Here is a 24,206-nt window from a genome sequence, read left to right as displayed (position 1 = left end):
CTGAATTAAGTATTTGCGAAAATCTCTTTATGATGTCTTTTTAATGTTCATTATTGACATCCAAGTGACATTCAACACCATTTCAGACATCTTTTCAACCTTGATTACAGACTTCCAACAAGTTTTTTGTTACAACAATCCAAAATCCAATTTACAAAATCCTTCTTGGACTCAGTTCAGCAAAAGTCACAATGTAGAATCAAACCTCCAACCACATGACACAGAAACTCAACCAGGTGAACCAGGGTGGCTCAAAATATCAATACATTTCGCACAACCACGCAATTGCTGCATCTGTATGTTAGTGGGTAGAATTCAAGGCAGTTCAAATAAAAAAATGAATGAATAATTATCTTCACATCCAGTCCACACCCTCGATCGCTAAAAATGCCGCGGACAGTGGGGCGGCAGGGTGCTGGCAGTTGCTGTGATCTTGATGACAGCTTGAAGAAATGCAGGAGGACATCACACAGCTTGTTGGCGCACATGCTCAGCTACCAGTGTCTGATCTAATGAGGCCATGTGGCCTTGTTTGTTTTGCGGGTGAAAGCAACCTTCCTGCATAGTAAAGACCGAGGGAAAGGTGTGGAGTCCAGTGTGTGGGCATAGGCAGCATTTAAATCAGCTCCCTCAACTTAAAGTCCAACCAAAAATACACCCAAAATATCTTCTTGGTGCTGTAATCCATACTAAAGCATTACTAATTATTGTCTGTGATAATCAAATTTATATCCGTCCTTTTTTATTACATATCCTTTCTGCAGCTGAGTGTGTGTTTTTTTTTTTTTTCCCCTATGGGTGGGCGGCATTTTTGTTCAGATTGCATAATGTGGATTTCATGAAGTCCTGACAGATTGCAGCGGTGATTAAGAGCTATGTAAACAAGATGGAATTGACTCACCTCAATGATCCCAAAGGGACCATTAAAGTTGAATCACGCCACTTATCTGATAAATAATGTAGAAATGAAAACACAAATATAAATATTCAAATCAATGTCTCTGGTGATTTCCCCTCGCCCGTGGAATTGCTGATGTCTACAACAGGCTGGGAAGAAATGTATACAGAACATTACAGACACCTTCAGATGTCTTTCAATATCTGTAACTCTGCCCAAAAATGCTGATTTAGCCACGTAATGTTTTCAAATACTTGTATAAGTTTAATCAGGGTTTTGTGTATTTCAAGTAAGTTAAAGGGTCAGTATGTGATCATTTTTGATATTATGAAACTATGAGGTCTCTGCGATGCGTTGAAGAGATATCTAGTTAGATATCAAGTCAGTGTGCGAACGAGCTAGCATCAGCCCAACCTGGCCCAAAACTCCTGTACTATTGATGTAAACACCAACACTTTCCAAGCTCCAAGTCCAGACCGTTAGCTGCATGGCTCACTGAGCTAACTAACTAATGGCAGATACAGTTAATGGTTACTCTAGTGGTATGTTGCCCTGTATTTGTTCAGAGTATGACTTGAACAGGAGGCCACTTATTACATTATAAGGTCCGATTAATGATTTCGGACTGGTCGGCCACCACCTCAGTGCATCAGTATTTGATGCAAAATGAATGAATGAGAAATCCACTTTCTTACAAATGGGACCTTTAAGCGAAAGAAACTAAAGAATAAAACAAAAAAAAACATGCTTGCATATTACACATTGCATATTTTTGCAATTGAAAATGTGTAAAAAAAAAAATCAGACTTAGCCAGGTCTTAGTTGAAATTAACTGGAAATCACCCCTTTTATTTAGGGCTGTCTTTTACTAAAGGTGCAATTATTTAAAGAGTGTTAGAACGGCACATCATGTGAATCACCTGGGAAACAGTAGATTTGCTGAAATGGAATCGTAATCCGCTACTTTATAAGCTCATGGCTAATTACAGGAGGTACAGTTGGGACACTGCATAATTAGAGCAAACTCACTTATTGAAAATAAAGTAATGCTCCTCTTGACTATAAAAGAAATTGGCTGAGCATCACTTCTTTATCAAGTGTAAGTCTCAGCCATCGTCTCACCCTTTTGCTGCAGGATAATCTGAATCTGCTCCTGACGGAGGAGGAGATGTACAGCCTCATGGAGACCTTCAAGCAGTGCAAGATCATACCAGGTGAGTCACTGAAACCAGGTTAGAACATACATTTTGTTGAAATGCAGGAGGCAGTCCATTTCAACAAGCATCTGGCAGTTATGGAATGTGTTACATGTTTTTAGGGATGGTGATTTGTGTTTGAAATATCTAAATTGTGATAACCTTGGTGAATTTTCCTTAAACCACCAACAATTTGGTGTTAAGTGCTGCTCAGGGAATCTTAGCCTGATGTCCTCTTGATGTATATGGTTAACATTATCCCAATCCCAATTTTCACTCCCAGTCCTAATTTTCAAATACCCCCTTTGCCTCTCAGAACGGAAGTGGGCCAACCTTTTAAGACCCTCACACATCATCGGTAGTCGTTGGTTTTGTTGATGTTAACAGAGACATTTCCGACACGCCTTCTTCCGCTGTGGCGATTTCTCTTGGGTTGATGTGGCAAACCTAGTATAATCACAATGCAATTCTATGCATTTACCTGATGGAAACAGAAAAGCCTGGAAGCTCAATCAATGGGTTAAACAATAAAGAACACTGCTCTGTTACATTAACATCCAGTCTGCGCTGATATAAGGGAGGCAGAACTAGGTGCAGCAACTTTCCTTATGGACCTCATATCTCATCAACGTTAAAACACATCAAAATATGTGACTGCGATGCCCAAATCGACAATAAAAATGTGACTTGTACAGACTGATTCATGTTTATGAAGAAAAAGATCATAAAACATAAGAAAACGACAACCCTTTGTTTGATTTGTGCCTCTATAAAACCTTCATTTTATCTTCTTCCCGCCATGTGTCGTAAAAGAAAGGGGTCCATGAAGGGAACATTTTGCGTACCTCGATTGTCGATTGACATTCTCCTGCCAACCAAAGTAATTTGTTAAGAGGCCCCTGTTCCCTGACTCTGCATCTTTTTTCAAGTTTGCTTTCTTCTTCCATCTCTATACATCCCTGCCAGGTTTATCAGGCCATTGAAATTTTCAGTCCGACGTACTGTACAGCAGAAGAAACACAAAGAAACAACTGAAGTCACCTCACAGAGAAGACAACTGAAGAATCTTTGTTCCCTTTGATTTTTTTTTTTATCTGATTGTCGGAGTTATTTCATTATTAGCCCTCACACTTGTCTACTTCCAAATGCGAGGTTATCATGGCGCAGCTTGGATGGAGGGCAATCAGTGGGTGGTGGTCTTTGCTTTTGTAAAGAATGAGTCACGATAAGTTAATTATATCTGGTAGACTGCTCGGTGACTAATTAGGTCTGATGTGATGAATTGTTCCTTGCCGCTGTAGAGTCATGCCTGGTGTCAGATGAGCTGCTGCAGTACCGCCACTTTGCATCCAAGCAGCTGTTCGATAAGGACCTGACTGACGAGCAAGAGGAGGAGGTCCTGGCCCAGTTTGCAGCGCTGGATCCTGAGAAGAAGGGTCAAATCGAATGGTCGGACTTCCTCTACTATGAGTCCCTGGCAGTGTTGAGGAAGTTACGCTCAGAGGTGAAGTATTACAAGGGGGAAAGGGAATTGTAAAACAGCTTATGCATGTCCTGATTTTGCTACAGCATCCAATAGCACCCCGAAATCCCTAAATTAAAATCTATAGCTAGAGCTAGTCTTTTACAGAGTGGTTGAATGCAACTAAGTACATTCATTCATTACATTCAAGTACAGTACCTAAAGGTGCAACATGCAAGAACTGGCAACCTGACTAAAGGTCATACTTCAAAGAAATTGGGGCCAACTGAGCTAACTGTAGCTCCTAGTAGCTAGTTAGCTCAATTAGCTGTGCAGCTAGTGGTTCTAGACTTCGAACTCGGAGTACTGGGGGAGTGTTAAATCTTGTCTACACCGCTAATACAGGTGCTTTGGCAGGAGCTTGTTGGTTGGCATGCTAGCTTCAGTGTATATCTCCACAATAAAATCCACGAACATCATGACATCAAAAGTGTTGTTTCTTTAATTTTTTAAATATTTTTGACTATAATTCTTGGAGGAGTTTTACTTGTAGTGGAGTATTGTCACAATGTGGGATTTGTACTTTTACCAAAGTAAAGGTTTTAAAAGTCGTGCTACAGATAAATAAGTATACAAGATACAAGTATACAAGACCTACAAGAGTTAATTAGGAGGAAATATTGGGATTTGGGGCTACTATTGGGCACTATACAGTAAATGTGCTATTGGTGCTATGGAAGAGGGTAAGAAGCCCCTGACTGACAACACCCATTACAACCATGGCTTGTGAGCCTCGGAGGGCATTATCCAGATTACATTCTGTCCACTTTAAGTTTTTAACACTTGCCTCAGAATACCTGGCACTTGCTTTAGGCAGCAATATTTCATTCTCTTTGTGTTATAGAGTAACTAGATAAAAGGTTTGCCTTGTCTCGCCACGCAGGAAACAGACTGTCTTGCAAACATCGATAGCCAAAGTAATGGTGTTTACATGCATGCCAGAGTTCAGCAACTGCAGTGAGCAAAACATCACATCACGTGCAGAAAAACAGACGTTTCATGAGTCTCTCTTAAACATCCTGAGGGCAGAATTCCAAATTCAGCTTTACAAACTGATCTATCGTCAAGCCCTGTTGGCTGAGAGTCTGAGGGCACACCTTCGTCTGGTCAGCCAAATTACTCTCTAATCAGTCTTGGAAAGAGTGCAGGAGCATGGATCAAATAATACTATTGTTTGATAGAAAGCCTCAGGGGAAAATGTGACCAAAAAATCAGGCTTGCATCTACGTGCCTGAATTACAGATTTTTATTGACACTTGATCACCACACAGCAGTTTAATAGTGTGCTTTGTTTTAGGCCTGGGAGATTAAACTCACAATTTATGGACTGTGAGTGTCTCTGGGGTAGCAAGGGGTGAAGCAGCGCTAGCCGATTATGTCAGCCAGTGCTAATGTGATTGGGTATGATTCAGGCCAAATAAATAGGCCCTAAAAATACCTTTTCCAGCTCCTTAAATTACTGCTGTGACAATGAGCATAGAAGGGGAATGGATACAAGTAATTCAAATGAGTAGATCCAGGCCAGCTAATCTAACAGCGTTTGAATTTGATTTTTTTTCAGAACTCACTGGTGCGCCTGCTGACCGGCAAGGAGAGAGACAAGGCGCGGTCAGTGTTCCTGGGTCTGGCCCTGGATAAAGACGGCGTGATCTCAAGGGCAGAATGCCGCCAGGCCCAGCAGTCCTGGTTTCAGAAGCTCAACAAGGACTCGCAGTCTTGCAATGTGAGGTGAGCAAGCCAAACGGAGATTCAGTAAATCCTGTGCCCAACACTACATGGTAATATTTAAACCTAGAGCATCAGTTTGACAACTCTGAGAAAACAAAAGTATTTCACGTCATGCTTTGTACAAGTCTGGCAGGAGTTCAGGGAGTTGGGATCTCATCTTTATGCAAACTGCAGCTGGCAGAGGAATAAAGATTTGGCTGCCAGGGGGATAGAGACAGTGAGACAGAAGTCTGGAAGAAAGATTACAAGCTGTGTCCTTTTCTCACTACATAATGCCTCCTGTGGTCGACATAATCCACAGTAACTGTGTCCATTTTCTTTGCTTTACAGATGACACACTGTTTTACGCGCGGAATAAAACAAACGACAAATCACTTGATATAGTCCTCCGACAGAGGACTTGTTAATGTCAGCTAGCAATTGTTAGCACCCCTAGCTAGCGGCTTAATGATTATCGATAACACCTTTAACATATTATTATTTTGAACCTTGCTGCTGCAAAGTAACTGTTCAGTAAACTAAGAATCTCTGTGTTGCGCTACCTTAGAATGGGCCTTGTATAATCTCCAGAGGGAGCAGGTGGAGTTCTTCTAGTCCGCCATATTGCCATATATCATGTTTCTACAGAAGAAATAGTGCTTCAATGTGAAAACGGTCGCCTGAGGTGATAAAACTACAGAGAAGTACACGATTCTGCAGTTCTCCGTGGCTTAAAGGAGTCTAGCGAGATTCAGTTAATCATTTGGCTGTACGCCCCGCGACTTTACTGCCTGGTGACTCTTACTGCTCTCATTTCCGCAGCCGCAGTACGCAAAATATAATATAGCATAATGATACGCTAGTGGTGCATTCACAACATGTTCCCGCGAAAAGTTATTGCAGGCCTAAAGTTTTGCTGTCGTAAAATGCTCTGTTAATGAATATGCAATCCATTTGTTTGATTAATCCACACTGCTGAATTCCCTTTAAAGTGAAAGGTCCTAAATCACAACCTGAACTAATTAACTAATTGTATTTCACCAATGGGCCCTGATCTCAGATGAAGGGAGTAATGCGTACTGTGTATCAATGAGGTATCCCTACTATAGCTTCTGTAATTCCACTGCAATAAAGTAGCTCTCATCCACATCTGCATAAATCAGTGTTTTTAATAAGGGGGAAAGCAAGATCTCAGACGCTGCCGAAGTCACGGGCAACACAATGTTTTGTTTTGTTGTTTTGGTCTGTGCATGCAAAACAGCAAAGGCTTCTGTTAGCTTTACAGATTGGAGGGTGGAAATTGCAGTTAATGCACGGACCATTATGGTGTAATAGTGCATCCATTACACCATTTGCATTCCGTCAAGCTTCGTTTTTTGAAGATGATGAAAGGGAAGATAATAATCAAACCACCGAACAAAAATGAGTAACTGAAAAAGTGCCCCCCCAAACTTTACTTTCAGGATTTGCATTATGCATGACATCCTAGAGAGTTGGGAATTTTAAACACCGGTGTTAGCATTTTATGATTTAACACGTCTTTTAGCGAGGGTGCCAAATCGAAAGCCACAGCTATGACTCTGCAGGTAATGCAGCACAAACCCGCTGCACTAATGTCTCTATCGAAACAAGTTAAAATGTAAAAGATAATGTCTCAATTTAAAATCCCTAAAGTATTATGTTTCATTCAAAAATTCAATAAACCGCTGCTGCTCGTGTTGTTAGCAGGCACGTGATGCTGAATATGACCGAACTCCTGCTGTTAACGATTTGTCATGTATGAGATGTATGATGCTTTTGCTCAGAGCTCAGTCAGACAGTATTTTGCAGACTCCCGAGGCAGAACTGTTTGTGCTTTGTTTGGCCGAGATCTATTAAGGGTGGGCGCCCCGAACTGGCTACAGGGCATGGACACAATAACACATGTACTGCAACAAATACTTCCTTTTGTGAGGCTGTTTGCTGATACTGGATCAAGGGAAAGGCAGCATTTTTTTTTTTTTTTTTTTTTGACACATTTCACAATATAACGCAATCTGGTGCAACCTTCAACACAAAGCAAAGCCTCAAAAATGACCACAGGGTTGGATCAACACCTCTCTGGCGAAAGTCTGAACAAAAAACGAACATGGCGATTTTCAAAAAAGCAGTCCCTGCTGGGTGATAATTGCAGTGTACAGCTGTTGCTTTCATTGCGTCCATCCTCTGTGGTCTAGATGGTTTATATAGCGCAAAGTACTTAGGATATTTTGAAAAAAAGCAAAATATCACTGCTGCTTTATCAGTTTTTTTACACTCACAGACAGACCTCATCAGAGTGGTAATGAAAGGAAAATACGCTCTGATTGGCTCTGATGAGGTTACATTTGTCTGTACTCAGTGTGTTTGTGTGACATTGTGTGTGTGTCAGTGGTTGTAAAGTATTCCGATCCTCTTCTCATTTAGATGTAGATTACAAGTGAAAGTTTAACATTAAGGTAGTCATATAATGCTCATTTAAGTTTAAGTAAATTATTTTATTTTGAGTTACTACTAGAACAGGTTTACAAAAATGTATCAGTTGTCTCATCTTGTTCCCACTCTGTCTGAAGTGCCGTTTTCGCTCCCGTCTCTTTAAATCTGCACAGTAGGTAGCGACTATAAACTAGAGTAGAGCGAATACCTCCGCCAAGGCTCAACAGGCCCTTTCATCAATCAAGCCCTAATAAAATATCAGACTCGGTACCCCTGTATCACTCTGGATTGTAAACTACCTGTGAAAGCCTAATCATAATTTAAGCTCAGCAGATCTAGGATCCCATCAAATTTTGCTTACTCAGAGACCGGCAATCACAAATGCTACGTTACATAATATTTTTGATCAAGATCCGTGCATTATTCCCAGCACACCCTATCTTGTACTGTTAAAGGTCATACTGAAAACATTTTAATGTGATAATAAAGCCACAGAGCTACTAGACTACAGCTCACTATTATGATTGTGAATTAATAATTTCAGTAAAGGTTATTTGTGTGTAAGAATTTCGACAGTTGGTTGCAGCTACGAACAAGGCTTTGTCGGCCAATAATATAGAGTACCTGGGAGTCTTGGCAGTTTACAAATTGTGGAAAATAAAGTCAATATGGCAATATCATGCCATTGCCCTAACACTCGCTCGCTAGCGCTAGCAACACTGCCATTTGCTAGCGTCAGCAACGTTAAGTTTAATCAAAATCCATTCGGTAGTTTCTGTGTAATCTTGCTGACAAACTAACCAATCGACAGTTTGACACAGATGAACACACAGCCTCCTTGGCGGAGGTAATATAATTCAGTGAATTAAGTCAAACATTTCTCTTTGTGGTGTGTGGTGAGTACAAGCTCGATGCACACACCGAGGTGTCTGTGTCGTGCGTAAACATTATGTATCTGTGTGCACGTGTTTGTTACTGCTTCTAACCTTCTTGTGCTGTCAAATCTGTGCTGTGCCATTCCATCCCTCTCACCTTTTGAACATGCGGCATTCCCCACAGACTCATGGGACTCTGCTCTCCTATGAATTGTGGGTGAGTGTGACTCAGCACTGCATGGCTTGTCTCCCTTTCTTCCTCACTTGAACACCCTCGAGCACTCCGCCATCCTCAAGTATTTTCAGACAACCCCTCAATTTTGGGTTTCATATGTAATTTAACCCGTGCACTTCATGAAATAAGGAGAGAACCCTCTTAATGCCGCGCTGGAACTCTTTCCTGAACGTACAGCAATCAGAACACTGCATCCTTGAATTAACTTTAATGAGAAGTTAGCGCGAAGGCCCTTCTTATGATTAGGTCTTGTTATGCTGCGGCAGGGATGTGATTCAGGCCGGCCTCTAATTACGGGGATCAAAAGAAAGCCTTTTGTTCGCTGCAGGGTAGCTTTGCTGTAAAATCCTCGCTTATCAATGTAAGAGGACACTACGGACATAAAGGGTGTGAGTGTGCACACTGTGCGCATCAGGTCCAAGCAACCTCGTTCATGCTCATTAAAAATAAAATATCAAATAAGTCTGCTCCTTTTGATGGCCGGATGACAGACATTAAAGAGCAACAGCGTGAGAGTGGAAAAGTTTTATCGAGCAGCAATCAGTCACAAGGCTGATCAGAAGAGCTTTCCGTCTGACTGTGAAAGATCAAAAACTAGTGAGTCATACAGGTGTGGAAGGCTGAATGTGAAGTGACTCGCTATGGCTCCATATTTTGACGAAACCTATTTAATTTGGATTCGAAAAGAAATTGCAGCCAAAGAAGAATCAACATTAGAAGTTATTTTCTGCACACCTGTGGGTCGACAGATGCGTTAGAGAAAATCAAGAGTCGACAAAATTCAGAACAAACGAAAACTTTAACACGTTGTCCAGTACACCTGCAATCCAGAACAATGTTATCACGTTTTGGTATAAAGACCTTCATCAGAACCTGATCAGAACCTAATGAAAGTCTTTATATGAAATGTTGTTATTAAACAATGAAAGTTTGCGTACCGCAACGTTGTTATTAAATGATGAAGGTCTTTGTACGGCAACGTTGTTATAAAATGATTAAGGACTTTGTACCGATACATTGTTATTGCCTTTTCCTGACTGCAAGTGAAGTGCAAAAGGCTGTGCCAGTTTGTTGCTCTGTATCAACACCTTTCAAAAACAGCATTTCTTTTTTTGTTTTCCATTCTGAAGTTTTTCAGCTGCTTAGGTTCCGCAGCAGTCCCTGGACATATGTGCACAACACTTGACAATCAAGTCCAATCAAATATACAAGTCTACCATTTTATAGGCTAGAGAAGGGTATATTTGATTCTAAATACAATTTTGCCTTTCACTTCTATCTAGTTTGAGCAGTTAACATTTCAATTTATATGGACCTCTAGCACACGCGGCGTTGCGCTTTGTCAGTGAGGGAGTGAACGTGGTTAGGGAGAGGGTGTAAGGGGTGGTTCGAGAAAGGTCCGAAAGCTCAAGAAAAGCTAGAAAGTACGATTTTTTTTTTGTCAATATTTACATTGTGCTAGCACACTGATTGGAGAAATCCGTATGTTCAACATCTGCATTCCTAAAACGGAAAATAGAGCCAGAGTGCTGAAAACTACAAGTTGACTGACGGATGATTTGCCATTAGAAATGTATGTATCAATCACATTTTTACACTGAGATTGAAATAATGTCCTCACACTGTTCGGACTTGGCCTGTTCAAATCTGGTGGGCGCCTTCTGTGTCGCAACCTCAAGTGATGCTGCCGTTGCTGCAGTGGCTTGGGTGGAACTCATTTGGACTGACAGTGAGAGATGATGCAGAGATGTTTGGGTTAATCAAGGCTGGCAGCCTGCCGACTCCAACAGATGAAGGTGGTCTGTGTGAATGTGTCAGTTATATATAACACAAGCGCGACACTGGGTATGACAGTAACGGCATCAATGCACCTCTTCTGTCAGCTGTCCAAAAGTCTGGAAATGAGAGCACGGTGGGAAGTAGGGTAATGGCATCAGAAACCCAAAGGAACTGCCCGCAGGCGTGTGATTTGAATAATCAATCTCTGCGATTTCTTAGAGTTCTAATCAGAAGAAGTACACCAGAAAATGCAAACAGGAAACACGTACTGTAAGGGTGGAGTTTCAGCCAGGAAATGTAAGCGAGCAAGGCGTAAACATGGCGGTGCCCAACATCGATCCCGTGTAGCTGTATCGCCCAGACTTTACGGGTCCTGGTGCATCAATGTTGGCATGCCACGTGGAATGTCGTCAAAACACCAGTCTTTGATGGAGATTAATGAAATTAATTAAAATTTGTTCAATGGAGCACAGGCTTTTGGTTGTTACTTTACCTTTTCTTCGAAAATTGATGTTTACTCTCGTCTGATAACGACACAGCCCCGAAAATACTAATTGCCTAAATTTAATTTAAATGTGTTAGATGATCTTTCACAGGTTCAAATAGGATCTCCTGGAAATGTCTTTGGCAAAAGCGTTTAGAAAGTGACATTCTTCACATACATTACAGAGTTAAATGCAGGTCTACAAGCGAGGTGCCACCACTATGTCTACTAACTTGTTCTTTTCTGTCTGTTTTTTTTTTTTATTTCTTACATCCTTTGTCCTTTTGGAACAGTATAAGTCACGTCGGCCCCATATGCGAGAGCAGCCCAGCCAGCTCTGGCAGTGAAAGGAGCAACGAAAGCAGGTTTGTCTTCTCTTATCTTTTTAGCGAGTGTGTGTGTGGCAGGTAACAAAATTAATAGAAACACTTTGTAATGTAATAGGCATGCAGTATATAGAAATGTAGCTCTCTTCTCACAGGTTCCTACATCTAACAGGCCTCACAGGCCTGCATGCTCGCTTCAGCCGCAACAGTTACATAAATGTATTCACCCTGTTAGAATAAGCCCAGACTCTTTCCACTAGACCAGCCTACATGTGGCTGTCGTGACCCCGCAATGGGTCCCCCGAAGTCAGTACTTCACGGGCAGCAACAGCGGGATTAATTTTAAGCGACACGATGCGACCTAGAAGACTGCAGCATGGACGGCGACGACCTTCCTGCCTCGGGCTTGGCTGCTCCCTTCAAATGACCTCGAGCTCTCTTCCTAACCGCTACCGGATAATGAAGTCCCCTCTGACATGTCGTGTCTTTTGAGACTTCGCTTCATGTCATATTACAACATTTTAGCAATAATTTCAGCTAATGCTCCAGCACTTTGGGAGGAGACCGCAGGGAGCCAAGGCCACAAACACAGCTACACAGGAGGGTCTTAATAAGTTGAATGCTAATTGGCAGAACATGCTTAGAAGGATGTCTCACAAAGGTTCTTTTTTTTCAGAACTGAATTTTCAAAGCAGCGTGAGGCAATTTACAGCGGCGCAGAGGCGAGACACCTACTCTGAAAACATTTACAAAATGTGTAGTGCACGGTGGCTGTGTTGTTTTGTAAAGTGGCGCAAAATTCCTTGAAAAGTCCAAAACGGACAACGTGTCCGAGGCCATTTATTCCAGGGTTCACAGGTCCCTTGAAATCCTTGAGGGTTTGATGGAAAAGCAAGGCCTTGAACATTTTTGAAAAGCAACATACGTAAAAAAACACGGCTCATAGAAAGATCTTTACATAATGTTACTAGATAGGTTACGCTGTGCTGTCTGCATGTGTGTCCAGCAGCACAATTGTGAATTGTCCACGTATCGAGCCTCTCTCTCTTTTTAATTGGCGTGTGCGAGCTTCTGCAAAGCCTGCTGGTTCTCATCATAAATATGATCAGTGTTGTAACAGTGATTAACCTTGATCTGTGTCTCAAACTGGGCTGTGTTTGGTCCTTGAATTTGATGTTAAAAAAGGTGTGGGAGCCTGTTTGTTCCTATGAGGACATGCACAATTAGAAGTTATTTACTTACATTTTTTTTTTTTTTTTTACGAGGCCGGTGTAAATCTACAAAACAGCTGTGCATTGTAGTTTTTCTCAAATATCACTCACACAACCAGAGTAAACAATACATTTGTTAGGGACTATTTTTGGCACAAAAACACATTTGACCAATTTAACCCAGTGCAACATGGGCTCACTGATGTGATTTTTTTTAATTGGACAACAATGGATGAGACAGAGGAATAGGATAGATTTGGCGTGTCACTAGATACAATACAGTGCCAGCTTTGGTCTTTTCATGGAATCCGAAACTCTAACAAGCAACGCCTCTTTTCAATATCATCCTCGATTTTGCGTGTTTGTCAGCCTGTTCTGACTCCTAACACATCAAATACAACAGCTATGACAAGTTCCAAACGATAACGCTGTATATACCCCACCATGCAGCATTTCTCAAGGCACTGCTCTAGGGTGGTAGTCTAAAGGGCAAGGGGAGATCACAACATGAGGAATATGGGTTGGTCAAACACATAACCTAACCCTAACCACATAGTTTTGGTGCCTAAACCTTACCAAGTAGTGTTTGTGCCTAAACTAGAAACAAAAAGTGCAACATTATCAGTTCTAAACTCATAACATCTGAAATGTCTGTCAGTGTTTCGTCAAGACCGTGGAAGCTGCGCACTGTGCAAAATGGATGCTAGACGTCACGGCGTCATACCCTATAATTATATTCAAACACCGAAAAGACAAATAATTGCAAACAGCTTCTGTCTTGTAAGTAAACCCTCTCTTTACTCAACAGGCCGGTGACCTGGGCAGACTTCTTAAAGGAGAGTGCCATCTACATTCTGGCTGCGCGCCCCAATAGCTCTGCCATGCACATCCGCCTGCCTCTATAGTCCAGGAACCCTCCGCTGCACCCCCGCAGAGAGAGGGAGAGAGAGCTAGAGGATGCGCCCCACTGTCAACAGATGAGCGGAGGAAGACGGACGCGATGACACGACGACACGAGCAAAGGCAACCGAGCGAACCCGGATGGAGCACTGAGAGACAGCAGATCAAGCCATCGACAGAATCTCTCCTCCTCTGCGTCACCTCGAAAAAAACCCACAACACTGACAACACACGACGCTGACTGACACACCGACGATGCAAGTGACAGCAGCTGTCACAGGTTCCCGACTCCCCCCCCCCCAAAAAAAAAAAACCCGACGGCTTCCTACAAATGTGAGGGATAGGACGAGGGAGACAACCCACCCACTCGCGACTAGTCAGTCAGGGATATTTCTAAAACGTTTTGAGTGTATAGTTCGTGCATACAATCAGACAAGCTCCTAGGACGCTCACACTCTGTACTAAATGACACTGCACACCACGCCCCCCCCCCAGCTTCATGACGCGACCACTCCATGCGGGTACACATTAGTGTGACAGGCTGCTGCTCTTTCAAGTATTCACTCCTTTGGGCCTCCTGATGTCCTAATAATAGTTCCGTCATGCTACTGTAATGGGATTGTGTTAGTCAAAGTTGTTAATTACACCACACGGAGGCACATGCAGATTCATTATTGGTACTCTTTGACGACTGGATAGGCTTTGTTTTTTTTCCGGGAGGAGATTTAACCCTGCAGCTGCCACTAGCGGAACATATACCAAACAGGAATGAAGGCTATCCGCATATGTAATATTATATGAGAACTGCTATTCACACTGGTATGAATTATTGTAATGCATTAAAAAAAAACGCTGTATTTATTCCTGTATCCTCTGATATATCCTCTGTTTTTTCCCCCCTTCCCCCCCCATTCTATATCCTCTGTTTTCCCCCATCCTCGTTCAAGAATCAATGTTCTTCTGACGTACTAACTGTGAAAAGGGATGTGAAGTGAACGTTAATGAAAGCTAACCTTGCAGGCGACGTGTATATACTGCCATATAGTGAATTTTGTTCCCGTCGTGCTCAGAGCTGCGCCTGGAGAAGGCGGAAACGCCCGTCCCTTCTGCTCAAGTGTCATTATTTTCACTGTGGAAGTGAGATGTAGATGGGCGACTGTGCGACATAACCGCTGTAATGAATTGCCGAGAGGCCATGGGAGACATGGTGCAGGCGTTTGTCCTTTTTTTTGTTAATATGCAGAACCATTAAAGAAAACGTGATGGGGAAGTCTATGAAGTTACAGGCTACACGACAATGTAAATGCACATGAAACTGCTCGTAGACTCACTGGAAACATACTGTAACAAATAGAACTCCATGTAGTGTTTATGCCATGTAAGGAAGGGTCGATGCCAGGTCCTCTTAGTGAATAAAGTATAGTGATGACATGAATCTTGACTGTCTTGAAGGGATGTGTCACAGCGCTGAAATAAATGCATGGCATTTACTCTACTTCTTGAGACGATGGGTTTGTGTCTTTTCTCATGTGCGTGCATTAATAACAACTATACTAATTTTCATTTTTTTCTGAGGTGGAAATATAAGAGTTGCCATGGAAAGTTGATTTTCTTTTAAAATGGCAAACAATGCGTCTTAACATCCATTTGGATTATCAAATAAGAATATACATGGAATTTATCAAAATATTAATTTGACTTAAAATGTCAATTGATTTGGGTTTTGCAAGCAAGGCAATCACCAGAAGTAACGATGCAGACCACAGGTGCATGTATGATAAAACTAAGTTTCTCTATGTTGCTACTTTACTGTTCTTTGATATCTAGCATAGATAACTGTTTTTTGGCGCCACACACACGGCTGGAAATTGTCTCGAGGTCTCCTTAAAGGTACAGTATGTAACAATCAGCCATTTATACTCAAAGCAAATAGGGGGCAGCCGCTAACTGCTGCAAACTGTAGCTGTCATCAGTAAATTACCTCAGTCAGCCGTGCAGCTACCCGTACGGACTGGAAGTTCGAAGCACCGGGGCAATGTTAGTAGTAATGCTAGCAGGTTAGCATGCTAACTTCAGTAGATACGTTGCAATGGTGTTACAAAACTGTTATTCCTTCAAATTCTGTTGATAATTTTAGCGTTTCATTTTTCAGTCTTTTTCAACTTAAACTCTTAGGTATTCCACCTTTAAAAATGTCCAGCCTAAATGGACATTAAATTCACATTAATTGGATGAAGGCCGACACACACAAAGCTAACACCAAAAAAAAAACAAAAAAAAACATTTACCTAAGGTGTGGATGGTAAGCTTGAAATAATCACCATTCTGTTTTTCCCAGAACAATGGATGTCAAAATACATAACTAAATAAATACATATTTGATATCACATCAGCTTCTATTAGACGTCAGCTAATGTTAACATTCAACCACTTCCTAGCTACCATATGTGTTTGACTGCAAAGATTTAAATTAATTCTGATGTGTCAATAGACATCTTTGACACACTTACTAAAGCCTGAAGGTGAAACATCGTGTTTTGATTGCCAACATGAGCTAATGGGTCATCAAATATGTTATTTCACTGTGAAATATGGCCTGACGTCCCTCCAGATTTTCCCTCTCAGTCATCTTTTAATTTACTCATCAATCAGGGAGTGTAGCAGTGTTAAAATGTGCCAGATCTCCCATGTTTATACTGATTGCAACCTGGAACGCAGCGGCGTATCATTAATCCAGCATTCGAGCTGCCCACCCTGACCGTGACATCAGAGGGAACTGGCCACCGAGCGAGTATCAGTATTTGACAACCTGAAAATGAGACCGTGTCGGGATATGGTCCGTAATGATTTGGATTGAATTATCTCCCAGCTCTAACTAGCCTACTAGCCTACTGCCTACTTACCAGCAGTATATTACTACATATTGTATGTACATACACATCTGTATTTATAAGGCACTAAAGAGCAGGGCAGTTTATTCAAGCTTCTGTGACAGTGAAATGGAAAACATTAACCCTCTAGAGCCTCTCTCCTTGCTCCGGGAACTCCAGCAAAACCTGCATTAGATGAAGTTTAGTTTGCCAAACACATCAGGTGCTCATCCCCAAATCCCTTTTCTCTCATGGAAAGCAGAGCTTACAGTGTGAACACACAGACATTACATCATGACTCATACCACCATGTTGCCTTTGGCCATCAAAGCATCCCAGGCTTCAGTTAAAACAAATAACATTTGAATTCTGCCTTTATTCTGTACTTAAACTCAGGCTAGCTAGCTGCCCTGCAATACACAATATACAGTGTGTATGCTCTGTTTATTTCACTGTCTTCTACATTGATCTTCAGATGATGAGGACGCTGACATTTTTGACTTGAAGCGTTTCGCCTCAGTCCAATTCCATCAGCCATGGTGTTCATATTTGACTCTTTCACTGTAAAAACTGAAGATCTAACCAGATGTAATAATCTGATATTTAGGCTAAAATGGAAGCCCTTTATCTTAATTCAAGTAAACGTCACTTGCTGTGTCACGAAAAGAATCTTTATAGTTATTTTTAACTTGGGACATATAAAACATCCACTTCAAGGCTAGAAGATTTATTTCAAGCACTAGTATATCACATGCTTTTGGCACCAGACACAAAGCACAATGAACGCTGATTGGAATGACATTATTTTTTTTTGGGGGGGGGGGATAAATTGACATTTTGATCGGCTGGTGGCGCCAGAGGAAAAGTCAGGGGATCATGAGAGTCATTGAGCTTCTGCCTCTGAGGGCTGTTAGCGTCCGGGCAACATTTCATGGCAATCCACCTTATAGTTGATGAGATACTTCAGTCTGGGGGAATGTGGTCGGTCCTATGAGCGACAAATGTATCACTAAAGCCACCTTCGCAGTTGTCAGTTGGCATGTTGGTTAGTTGGTATGACTTTTAGCTATGAGGTTGTGGGTTTGGATCCAGGATTGGATCTGGTTAAAATGTTTTGTATCAAAATTAAGAATGCAAACACTTAAATTAGGAATTAGGAATTATGCACTAATTTTTTTGTAGTCACTCTGCTGGAGCAAGACTGAACTCAATAAATTTGATTTAAAACCAGCAAATGAACACTTACCAGAGCCTCCTTATTTCTAGTCTGCACCGACTTTTAAAAGTGAAACTATCTTGCTGCCTGGACAGATCATTTCACTGGTATTTAGTCCCTTTGTCCTTAAATTCACTGTTTATTACATGTATTTAATTCACTGTTATGTTGCGGTGCGTCAAAGTTTATTTTGCAACAAATCAGCTGGAACAACAAACAGGTTTCTTGCTTTAACGTATCATGATGAAGAAAATCTTTGATGATGCCACAATGTAATGGCAGGAAAATAATGACACCTCCCTGGAAAATGAAGCTGGTTGGTGATCCTGCTGGGCTGGCATCATGGCTCCACTTCTGTCTGTTTTCACATCTCCATTAAAGACCATCTGGGCACATAAAATCACATTTTACCTTGCTGGCTGTTTGTAGTTGCTACTCTGAGGAATACGCTGCCAATAATACCTCTTGGAACGCTAGGTTGAAAAATTGTCCATTTCCTCTCCAAGAGGTCAGCGTCTTCAGCCAGCTCAGGCCACGTCTCGCTAAAAATGGAAAAGTATTTCCATTGCGCTTTTAAGGAAGTTCCGTGTGTGATGGCGTCAATTCGAAGATGATCCCTGTGCACACAGAAATGGAAAAACGAGGCGTGCCAGGCCAGCAGCTGGCTGTATAACTCTGAAATGAAACACCACAGAATAACACCAATGCTTTCTTCTACAGAGTACCAATTATTGTTGTCCTCCTAATCTAGGGCGACTGTGGCCAGCGTCTTGTCATCGGAAGGTCGATGGTTCGATTCTGCATTTCGAAGTATCCTTGGGCAAGATACTGAGCCAACAAACTGCTCCTGATGTGCTGGTCGGCACCTTGCATGGCAGCCACCGCCATCAGTGTATGAATTACTGCAAGTCGCTTTGGACAAAAGCGCCTGCTGAGTGCCCTAAAATGTAAATGTACTCTCGCATGGCTGTCTGACTGAAATCATAACAAGCACGGCCAAAGCGGGGCCACGATGGCACCGTTTCCACAGGATCCGCGTTTTGCAAGTTTACACGATTCCAGTGGCACTAAAGCAGCACTGACCTCACACTTCAGCCGCTTCCCTCACTTTGATCGTCCTCTGCGTTGCATTCCAAGTGGCTGGAGCAGAAAACATGGCATGAATGAATCGCTGCTCCACCAAGTGTGATTGCACAGATGCAGATGCATGGTAGTGGGGGGGAAGGGCTTTCCCTTTTCGTTTACCTATACAATCTCACACATGCGCTATGAAATTCAAGAGGATGGTAATAGTGTAGCAGATAGGAGCTGAGTGTCTGCTCGACCTTACACCGAGAGGACAAGAGGCATTATGGCCACTGGACCTTTCACCTGCCGGCGGTTGGAATTTGAAATAGGATTGCCTCTTGTAACACCGAGAGGTCACCTTCTCACTGAGAGGTTTGCGTGAGATAGGGTTGGACACAAACTGCGGGTTGAACGGCGCCTTGAAAACAGGCTCATTGTCGAGTCACGCCGTGTAGCTGTAAAAACCCCTGCCGCCTTCAGGCTTGTGTTACTTTTTCCATCTGTCGGTAAAACAAAGAGTCCGGCGGCAGCGTCTCTCCCGAACACTGAACCCAAGGTCAAACTGTGAGCATCGGAGCGAGTGAGACGGGGAGAGATAGAGAGAGACTCAACAGGAAATAGAGATAACAGGACAAAAGGATGACACAGCGTGTGTGGGAGAGGGATCATTTAGACGAGGATGTTATGTAATTGTTTCCTAACAGATCCGCCGATAATGTCCTTGACCGGGCTAATTGCCGCATTAAACGCCGAGTCAAATGTGAAACTTGAGCTCTGAATCGGACCCACCCAGACAGTCTCAGGAATGACCGGGTTAATGACAGTGATTGTCTCGAGCAGCCGCCGCGTCATCGGGGACGTACGGCTTGTGATTAAGTCCCCGTGTCCCTTCATGGGGTTAATCGAAAAGTTGCTAAGCAGTAGAAAAATTAATTAGAGAAGGTTAAAAAGAAAAGTCCCTTTTCTTCTCTCTGTTTCTTTTCATGTCGTCATTAATTTACCTTTATTCAAGATGGCGACGTTTCTGAAGAACATCCAACAACATCCCTTTGGACATTGCACAATCTTGAATCCATCTGTTGAGGTTCAAGGATGAACCCTTTTTAATAAAAAATGTGTTAACCTTGGACAGCACAATCTTTAGCTCTAACCAGTGTTTACAGAGTGTATTGATTTGTTGTCTGGAGAGTTGGTCGTTCTTTACATTCTGCTCAGCAGAAGTTTTCGCACAGCCGTGATTTAGCTGCAGCGGTGTGTATAACTCAGTCTGTCGGACGGTGCCGGTGGAACCATCCATTCAGCGAAGTTGTTCCAGTTAATTGAAAAAGGTCTACTCGACCACAGGAAAATCTCGACAAGATGTAGGGCCGGTTGACGAGTCAGGCTTTAAAGCAAACAATATAAAAAAAAAAGTCCCAGACAACCTAAACCAACAAGTTTTAAAATCCCCGTCCGTATACAATACAGTTCGCCATGGTTTCAGGATTTGAATAAAGGCCTTGCTGTTTGAGGATAAGGCTGAAGATGTTTTACGGTGTTCTCATGGTCAGCAAATTCTATTGAAAGTGATTTGATTCTACTACCAAATATGAGCCAGAGTTTCAGCTTATTCTTATCTCTGAGCCGCAATGTTGCACCGGCTGATGTTTCCTTCATTGCAAACACGGGCGTCATTGTCTTAAAACAGTCCCACATACAATATACTTTTAACCACCATATGTATACACATAGGCAGAAGAAAACTTGTGTTACCTGCCCCCCCTTTTTTGGAAAATAATAACATTAACATAAGACACTGTAGATTCAGACGACCATCCCTTTCTATTTGTCGTTGTTGATATATTCTCACACAAAGAAAGTCAAGACAGAGGGAATGTATTAGTATGTATTGTTGTATTGTTGAAAATGTTTAATCAGTACACACCAAGATACAGTCAGTAACAACGAACTTAACATGAATGCTGTGACAGTGTGAATTTCCTATTTCTGCTCCTCCTTGCTTCCACTACACTATACGACACACTACGTCTTGGAGGCAAATACTGCACTTTTTACTCAGGACATATATCAAATATATTTGATACCTTCAGTTCCTACTTTGCAAGTTGCATGCTGCACCTGAGTCAGAGCAGTGCATTTTCTAAATCAATGTTTTGGACAATCTGATGAAAAAACACTGATTCCGATAATCGAGAAAACACCCACAGTTTACTGTATACATTAGATATGTTTAAGTTACTTTTACCTGCACTTTTGATACTTAAGTGCATATACTGCCAGAAAGCTACGTTTGTCACTTAAGTTAACTTAATCGAAGATTCTTTGAAAATTAAACGTCCTTCTATGATCCTTGTCCCCTAATGAAAATATATACATGAGACTTGATTCAAAGATCCCCACTATTCTGGAAATGTAAGCAAATCAGTACATCCTGTACGTATTTGACCATTTGCACATTTAAAAATGCAATATCAGAAAACACACACACAAAAAAAACTGTCTTGATGTGAGTAATCAATGGAGATGTCTGTTAAGCTTTGTTTCCCCTGTGCTCCTGAATTGTCTTCCTGTTTCTGTCTTTAGACATAACCAATGAGCCCTGGGTCCACGTGTAGGCTAGGGCAGTCAGAAAAGCATGGAGTTTGTTAACAGCAAGAAAAGTACAGACTAAAAAGAAAAGGTGACCAAGCTTTCATGCGATGTTACACACAGGAAAACACTAGAAAAACAAGCGTGCCAAGTTGCGTTGCCCTCACAGATGTGAGAGCTTGTAAGAGTGCCAAGGCAACAAGTGTGAGTCATCATCCCCCCCCTCCCCATGTCATCCAGAGGAGCCCAGTATAAAGGTTATCTGGCTTGTGTACAGAGAGTGTTTCAGGGGCCAGCTGCTGGCCCGACGCGCTGCAGCGCGGCGGGCCACTGCTGTGTGATGGCTTCACTCAGCGAGGGATGAGCAATGGTAAACAACAGTGGCAGTGCGGCCGCGTCTCAGGGGGAAGTGTTGCCAGAGTGGAGCCACCGCAAAATGTCAGCGCATCAGTCACATCACGGAGTCCATCAGCAGATCTGCGAGCCAATATAGGATTTCTGATGAGAGGGTGAGAGCACCCCCCCAGTTTGGGATTTGGCTTCAGCATGTTTTGTTGGCACTAGAGAAAACGGCTTTCAAAGTCATACAATGATGCAGCATCAGGGGTCGACCTCAGTCGCTGCTCTATCTAACATTGCCAACTAATATATCAACATTTACAACACATCAAGACTAACAACACGCCGCTATAGGCATCCAACTCCGTCCCTCTGATCCATTTTTAAGTCCACCTCCGCATGCGAGCAGAAAAACATCACATCCCACCTCCACCAGTCAGGGGCCAACTTCATCCATCCTAGGAGCCCACTCAGTCTCCTATAAGCCCGCCGTGAGCCAATTACAGCCGTCTGGTTCCAAGACAGTCGTCTGAGATGGCTCTTGGATCGCAAAAAACTCAAATTTGAAAAAATTAAATATTGAAGCGCTCTGGTGAACGTGTACTTTTGTGTGCTTGCATCTCTCATCAACTCCTATCCCCGCGAACAAGACACGCGCGTACAATTTGTTGCATCGCACAGCAACGGTCGCGTTGTTTTGACATTTCTCAATGATTTCTCCCTCTCAGATAAGGAGCCAAATGTGAGGGAGAACAACAACGCGATGCACTGTTTGTCACGAGGCAAGAAGGCTTTGGAGGGAAAAATTAAATCTCTGTAATTGAACACCCGGCGTGGAGCGACACCTGTGCGCCGCAACCGACTGTGACCGAGCCAACAATTCAGTGCCGTAATAAAGTGAGCCGCTGTCTGATTTTCATTGCGCCTGAACTAAAGTGAGAGTCCTAGAGCAAAGTGAAGGTCCTAAAACACATATATACAGTAGCCTATGTGCTTTTGCTGATATGTGTTCTTCATGAAAATTGAATATTTTCCTCATGTTTAATCAGGTGCAAGTTTTGTGTTACTCATCGTTTATCAGACGGATCCAAGTGATCATCATATCATTATCATCATATCATCTCCTGTCATGCGTGAAATCCAGAAATATTGTACTTGACTTTCTTGAATTTTGACTTTATGGTCAAAACCAATAATTTTGGAGGTGATTTTGAGGTGAGGTTTCTCCACATTGCTGCAGTGACATGTAACTAATTGTGCACCTGTGCATCTGAAGAAGATGCAAAGACAAAGATGAAATAACCTATGAGGGAAAAACATATAGATCTTTTGAGTTGGTTTTGACCATAAAGTCAAAATTCAAGAAATTCAAGTACAATATTTCCGGATTTCATGCATGGTAGGAGATTATATTTGGAGTTACCGACCACAACAACCATTACCAACCAACCAACCAACCAAAAAACCAAACCAACCAAAAAATAAGATGAAAGCCCAACCCCTACAAAGCCTCCTAAAAAAACATAAGAAACAAACACAGCAGACTCCCTGCAGAGTGAAGAGAGTGTTACGTTGTGAAAACAGGTCCAGTGGGAATAATTGGGTTTAATACCATTAAGGAGAATGTCAGAGTAAACAATCACTGGGATTCGTCTGATAAACGATCAGTAAAATAAAACTCACGCCTGATGAAACACGAGAAAAATGTTCAGTCTTCATAAAGAACACCTAACGAGTCCTGACTGGGAGCGCACATCATTAGTGGTGTTAAATCTGTGTCGAAGTTTGAGGAAAAACAGATGGGGAATGGGGGCGAGGGGACTAAACAGAGATGAACAGACACTTTTTTTTTTCCAGCTTTAGCTGCAGCGCAACACGACTCTGCCAGAAAATGCTGCAAAAAGAAGGCATTTAACTGTTTTCCACGAGGAGGGAAGAAAATTCACCCATATCCTCACCAAACTACAACTGTAAAACACAAAAAAAACAGCAAATAACAGACATTTAAACCTTTCCAGCACAGGTGTAGCTAAGGAGATGAATCAGGCTACACTCCATTAGCTTTGTCACCTGCGGAGCAGTGATTTGAATGTTAATGTGACGCTTTTCCTGCCAAGACAATTCAAAAATACGTGCTTCATCTATTGACAGGTGTGCTGGCGCGACGGCACCGCTCAGGGAAAATGTGACCGCGGCAGCTGTAGCAGGTTTGGCACTGTCACAGGATCAGATCGGGTCTGCCTGACATAACAATTAACGATTTGCTGCATCGTTTAGTCCGTAAGAGGGAGTGACTCTTTGAGGCACTGCTGAAGAGTAGAGAAATTTTGAGAAGGTGACCTTTAAAGGTACCGTCGCAGCTGGACCTCAACAGTTCAGAGGCCACCCAGAGAGACCCTTTGTCTTGAACGGCAAGCTGCACTCATTCCCTGCACATGTCTCACTGCCGGACGAACTCACAGCAAATGTCAAGACTGGCACAGAGCTGTAGTGTTTTCTTTTCCTATCAGTTGACTAAAATTTAGCTGAAAATACAG

At 42.3% G+C, this 24,206-nt stretch overlaps 1 protein-coding gene across 2 annotated transcripts in view; it reads left to right on the top strand.

Moving 5' to 3' along the window:
• Positions 1 to 15,090, top strand: part of phf24 (PHD finger protein 24) — a 35,267-nt gene extending 20,177 nt beyond the window's left edge. The window contains exons 4-9 of one of the 2 annotated variants that reach the window (XM_030436231.1): positions 2,034 to 2,112; positions 3,396 to 3,598; positions 5,178 to 5,344; positions 8,837 to 8,869; positions 11,444 to 11,515; positions 13,496 to 15,090. In XM_030436231.1, coding sequence (XP_030292091.1) covers positions 2,034 to 2,112; positions 3,396 to 3,598; positions 5,178 to 5,344; positions 8,837 to 8,869; positions 11,444 to 11,515; positions 13,496 to 13,592 — 651 coding nt within the window. In that variant the 3' untranslated portion in view covers positions 13,593 to 15,090. The remainder of the gene's footprint in view (positions 1 to 2,033; positions 2,113 to 3,395; positions 3,599 to 5,177; positions 5,345 to 8,836; positions 8,870 to 11,443; positions 11,516 to 13,495) is intronic. The other variant, XM_030436232.1, reaches the window with a different exon arrangement.
• Positions 15,091 to 24,206: the final 9,116 nt, after the last annotated feature.

The sequence above is a fragment of the Sparus aurata genome, chromosome 12 (genome assembly GCF_900880675.1).
Source record: "Sparus aurata chromosome 12, fSpaAur1.1, whole genome shotgun sequence".
Taxonomy (NCBI): domain Eukaryota; kingdom Metazoa; phylum Chordata; class Actinopteri; order Spariformes; family Sparidae; genus Sparus; species Sparus aurata.
The sequence above is the reverse complement of the archived record's forward strand: the minus strand, read 5'-3'. Positions and strand labels throughout refer to the sequence as shown.